The 6,000-nt window shown below is 40.5% G+C and overlaps 1 protein-coding gene across 1 annotated transcript in view; it reads left to right on the forward strand.

Moving 5' to 3' along the window:
• The window catches only part of YWHAB (tyrosine 3-monooxygenase/tryptophan 5-monooxygenase activation protein beta), a 29,391-nt gene extending 25,740 nt beyond the window's left edge, over positions 1–3,651 (forward strand). Inside the window, exon 6 of the mRNA XM_007530870.3 lies at positions 1,715–3,651. Within this exon, the coding sequence (XP_007530932.1) occupies positions 1,715–1,771 (57 nt within the window). The 3' untranslated portion in view covers positions 1,772–3,651. The remainder of the gene's footprint in view (positions 1–1,714) is intronic.
• Positions 3,652–6,000: the final 2,349 nt, after the last annotated feature.

Consider the following 6,000-nt stretch of genomic DNA (forward strand, 5'->3'; position numbering starts at 1 on the left):
AGAGAGAACACCAGACATCACTCTGGTCCATGTGCTACCGGGGATTGAACTCAGGACCTTGTGCTTGAGAATCCAATGCTTTAGCCACTGTGCCACCTCCCGGACCACTTAAGTCATCTTTCATACCCACAGTCCCCTCACCATTTTATGGCTGCATGCCTGACTCCAGCTGTATGCTAATTACATACATAGCCTGTAATTCCTTTTGCTTAAAATCAGTAAACAAATGTATTCCCGGGGTCAGGTGGTGGTGCCCCATACATAGTAAGAAGTGCAAGGATCCTGTTGGAGCTCCCAGCTTCCCACTGGCAAGAGGGATGCTTCACAAGTGATTAAGTAGGTCTGCAGGTGTCTCTGTTTCTCCCTCTCCTCTCAATTTCTGTGTCTTATCCAATAAAAAAGTTAAAAATGGTGGAGTTGGGCGGTGTAGCAGGTTAAGTGCAGTTGGCGCACAAGGACTGGCATAAGAATCCTGGTTCGAGCCCTGGCTCCCCACCTGCAGGGGAGTCGCTTCACAAGTGGTGAAGCAGGTCTGAGGTGTCTTTCTCTCCCCCTCTCTGTCTTCCCCTCCTCTCTCCATCTCTCTCTCTCCTATCCATCAATGACAACAACAATAATAATAACAATAAAACAAGGGCAACAAAAGGGAATAAATAAATATTAAAATAATAATAATACATTAAAACCACATAAAAAGTTTAAAATGGCCACCAGGAGCAGTGGATTCATAATGCTGGTATGGAGCTCCTGCGATAACCTTGGAGGTAAAAAAAAAAAAGTATTACCAACACTTTTAGAGAGCTTATAGTCTTCCTGATGTTCATTTTCTTTTTTTTTTTTTTTGCCTCCGGGGTTATTGCTGGGGCTCAGTGCCTGCCCCATGAATCCACTGCTCCTGGAGGCCATTTTTCCCCCCTTTTGTTGCCCTTGTTGTGGTTATTGTTGTTGATGTCATTTGTTGTTAGATAGGACAGAGAGAAATAGAGGAGGGGAAGACAGGGGGAGAGAAAGACACCTGCAGACCTGCTTCACCGCCCTCTCCCCTGCAGGTGGGGAGCCTGGGGACTCGACCAGGATCCCTTTGCCAGTCCTTGTGCTTTGTGCCATGTGCCCTTACCCTGCTGCACTACCGCCCAAAACCCCCTTCCATGTTTATTTTCTTAATGATAGTTCATTACTCAAGTACTTGAGTGTTACCCAACATCCAAGAGGAGAGTTATATCCTGTAAGTATAGTTAAAATTTCCAGTTGTGAAATCAGTTGTAAATAACTGCTAAAGTTTTGACCTTCTCAGTCATGACTATTCTGTAGTGACACAGAAGAAATTTAAAAATAGTTTAAGTGTGCATGGCGCAAAGCGTAAGGATCCCGGTTCAAGCCCCTGGCTCCCCACCTGCAAGGGAGTCGCTTCACAGTCGGTGAAGCAGGTCTGCAGGTGTCTATCTTTCTTTCCCCCTTTCTGTCTTCCCCTCCTCTCTCCATTTTCTCTGTCCTAACAACGATGACATCAACAACAATAATAACTACTACAACAATGAAAAACAACAAAGGCAACAAAAGGGAAAATAAATATAAAAACTAAAAATAAATAAATAAAACATTTTCTAAAAAAAGAAGTTACAAATAGTGAAATAAGATGATACGGACTGGGTTATCTCTTAGAATAAATTTCAGTAGCCCTGCTTTGATGGTACCTTTGTTTTTTCTCTTGCAGCTGTGGACGTCGGAAAACCAGGGAGATGAAGGAGATGCTGGGGAGGGAGAGAACTAATGTTTATCATGCTTTGTGATCTGTTCACTGTCACTCTGTATCCTCCACATATATCCCTTTGTGCGATAAAAAAAAAATTGTATGTTGACTTTCAATTTTTCACAGCCTCAGCCTAGCAAAAATGGTCCATGGGATGAACTGTTGGTATTTGTATCTAAAATTCAGATTGGTCACATAAATGCCACGGCATTCTGAAGTTCTGATTTTGATTAACATTGACAGGATTACTGTGTGTTTAATTTTTTAAAACTGAACACTGTGATTATGGGGTTTTGTAACTTATTTGAACTCTTACTGGTAGAAAAAAAAAATAGACCTGAATTATGTGTAACGTTTTGGAAAGCTTAATCTGATATCAAAATAATCACTGAATTACAGTTCCATTGTAAAGTTGTACAGAAAGTTATAGAGATTATATTGTGACTCTGAGACTTGGAGTGAGACACCTATCATTGGAATTCAAGTTTATTGCTAGTTCATAGTGATTCTGCCTGTAACTGCAGGTTTAGAGACACTTGGCCAGTTTGGACTATTGTCACTGGAAAGCTTATAACCATAGATATCCACAGTGTCTTCCTCTGAGGAAACCTGAAGGCCAAAATTGAAAATTTTTGTGGCAGATAACTGGGTTATGACATGATAAAGTCCAGTGTTCATATAACACACGTGACTAAAGCCCCTTTCCTACAGCAATATGTTACTGATTTGCAATTTGTGTTTCAATAGTGGAATGTTTTCCTTTTACGATGAGCTAAAGAAGAAGGAAAAAAAAAGCCGTGTATCTTATGAATGGCCTTATCTGTTTCCTGGATAATACCTTTCAGAATTATGTTCTGCAGAGATAGCCTTTCACATGAAGAGTATTCAGTCTTTAGGTTCTTCCTAGCTCTCAGAACTTTTAAATTGTGACACACACACACACACCCACACACACACACTGTCCCTTTTGATTCTGACTCTGGTCTTCTCTTTACTCTTTAATTTTCTGCTTCCTTATATTCCCCCCCCCCCCTTTGAGTTTGACTTTATTTTATTATAGTTTCTTAAACTACCTGGGCAGGGGTGAGGGCCTGGATGGAGTGAGAGAACTTGGTATGTAAGCACTTTGGTGAATAGACCTTGCATCAAACAGTTGGGAAGAGTTTCTCTCTGCCTTCCTCCAGTTCTTAGTATGGTTGGTTGTTCTTCAGCCATACTGAACCCTGAATCAAAAAAAGTATTCTTAAGTATCTGATTTTTCCCTGTATTGCAGCCGTCCTGATAATGCTTGTGAGTACGTGTCACTTAAATCTCCCAGTCCTCTCACCCAGCCAAGTTCACAGACATGTTTAAACAAGACCAAATAATGTGGAGAAGTTGCATGAACACTGCAATGGGGAGAATCAAGATTAGCCAGGCCTACCAGTCTCACAAAATCCCCCACTCCTCTTAACATTCCACCTAGCTATAGTGCCCTTCTGTTGTCCACCTGCTGAAATGAGAAAAGAAACATTCATGCACTGATGTAAAACAAACCAAAAAAAAAGAAAAAAAATCCCTCTCCTTTCTAGCTGAACAAAAATGTGCAGTTAATATTTGGCGCTTGAAAATGCAGTAGTGAATGTGGAACGAGCCTGTCTGTATATCTGGTAGCTCTTTTTTGCTTTGTTTTTCCTTACCAGTATTCTGCCTCACGTTTGCTTCTGTGATGGTTATATTGCCTAGCAAGCACACCGTGATTGTGAAAATAGTATAGCAAAAAAATAAATAAAGGAAAAATCCCCGGTTATTGATGTACTAGATTTGTGTATGTCTTTTAAACAGTTCTAGTTTCCACCTTACATGGAATAATCAGGAAATGTGTAAAAATTCAAAAGTGAAATAAAAAATTTTATCAGTCAGTTGCCTGTGAATTGATGTGTGGCGCCATCTTTATCACTCAATTAGCTAGGTATTCTCATAACTTTGTGGCTCTACTCAGGTGGCCTAGGAGGGGGGTGCAGTGGGTAAAGCATTGGACTCTCAAAGTATGAAGTCCCAAGTTTGATCCCTGGCATTACATATGCCAAAATAATGCTGTGGTTTTTCTCTCAGTCAGTGACTATATATATACTTTTGGATAGAGATGGAAACTTAACACCCTGCAAGTGGAAACCGGGGGCTTGAACCCAGGTTCTTGCACATGGTAATGTGTGTGCTTTAACAGGCCCCTAAATGATAAATCTTAAAAATTGTAGGAGGCTGGTCCAAGAAGTGGCACAGCAGATAAAGTGTTGGGATTTTCAAGTATGAGACCCTGTGTTTGATCACCAACATTGCATGTACTTGAATGGTTCTGGGATTCTCTCTCCCCCATCTTATATAAATGAATAAATATTTTTTAGTAAGTAAATGTAGGTAACTATTTCACCCTTTAGAGGCAAGGCATAAAAGGACATACTACTAACACAATGCCTCTTACCACCTATAACCTGATGTCTCACCACCTTCTCCAACAGTGATCCAGGTGTTAGGTTCTCTTTCGTAGTTCCTAAGATTGGTTGGTATCAGCAGTTATTTTGCATCCCATTCAAGCCCCATCCAGCCCCATCTGGACCGCCTTTCACTTTTAAAGATGAGACGTGGTTGGCATGGAGGTGATACAGTGGGTAAAGTGTTGAAAAGGTGTAACAAGCCAGTGTGGGATGATTGCTTGAGGCCTGGTCATCTCCACATCTGTCAACTGTCTTACCTTAAACATTTAAGATAGTCTCTAGCATTGTTTACTCATGAGGTGCCCCCCCCCCTTATAAAACATCAGAGTTGCCACATGGAAAGAAAAAGTCAAATTTTTTGTTTATATTTTAATGTAATTTGGCCCTAAATTAGAACTGATTAGTGTTCTTCCTCCTGTGAGTTAGGCTGAACTATTCAGACTAACTTCAGCTTCTGGAGCTATTCCACCTCTTGGAATCAGACCCAAAGGTCAGTGGAAACTCACATCTTTGTTGCAGCTGGGAAACCAGGAGAGTCCTGATGAGAAACAAAATCAAATATTGGTCCACAGGGGGTGGAGGCTGCAAATTCAGATTCACAGAAGGGTCTTGCTGCTCAGACTGGAGCACCACTGCAGCCACCCATATTCTGTTAATTTCCCACTCTTCCAATAGAATAACTTAATGAACCCTCCTGGTGAGACAACCTAGTCAAGAGTAAAGTAGGATGCAGCTGGGGAGTTAGTTATCAACTGGTATAGCACCAGACCTGCCCACCTGAGGTTGCTAATTTGACTCAGCTCTGCATGTAGCAGAGCTTATCTCTTATCTCTGCCATGTACAACTCTGTCTCTTATATATATAATGAATCTTAAAAAGGAGAATGGTAGCCAGGAAATATTCCCCACATAATGGTCTTGGCAATATTAAATACATAATCATCTGAAAGTTTCTCTGAGAGTCTTCAGTTCTAAGTCACACAGTGAGTTTCATCCGGGGTTGAATCCGGATTGGATGAGAAAAAGGGAAAAAAAAAATGCATGGTTCACATCCATCCAAAAAGATCTGTGTACACATATGTTCTTAGCAGCACAATTTGTAATAGCCAAAACCTGGAAGCAACCCAGGTGTCCAACAACAGATGAGTGGCTGAGCAAGTTGTATATCTACACAATGGAATACTACTCAACTGTAAAAAATGGTGACCACCGTTTTCAGGCGATCTTGGATGGACCTTGAAAAATTCATGTTAAGTGAAATAAGCCAGAAATAGAAGGATGAATATGGGATGATCTCATTCTCAGGCAGAAGTTGAAAATCAAGATCAAAGAAAAAAAAAAAAGAACAAAAAAAACACAAGTAGAACCTGAAATGGAATTAGCGTATTGCACCAAAGTAAAAGACTCTGGGGTGGCGGTGGGTGGGTGGGGAGAATACAGGTCCAAGAAGGATGACAGAGGACCTAGTGGGGGTTGTATTGTTATATGGGAAACTGGGGGAATGTTATGCATATACAAACTATTGTATTTACTGTTGAATGTAAGACATTAATTCCCCAATAAAGAAATAAAAAAAAATATGCATGGATACTAGGCACATTTGCCTTGAAACTGGGCATTCGGCTTGGAACTCGCCAGCTTCTATTTTATTTTATTTTTATTTTTTTACTGGGGAATTAATGTTTTACATTCAACAGTAAATACAATAGTTTGTACATGCATAACATTCCCCAGTTTCCCATTTAGCCAGCTTCTATTTTAGACATGCGCAGAATAC

The sequence above is a fragment of the Erinaceus europaeus genome, chromosome 1 (assembly GCF_950295315.1).
Source record: "Erinaceus europaeus chromosome 1, mEriEur2.1, whole genome shotgun sequence".
Classification (NCBI taxonomy): Eukaryota; Metazoa; Chordata; class Mammalia; order Eulipotyphla; family Erinaceidae; genus Erinaceus; species Erinaceus europaeus.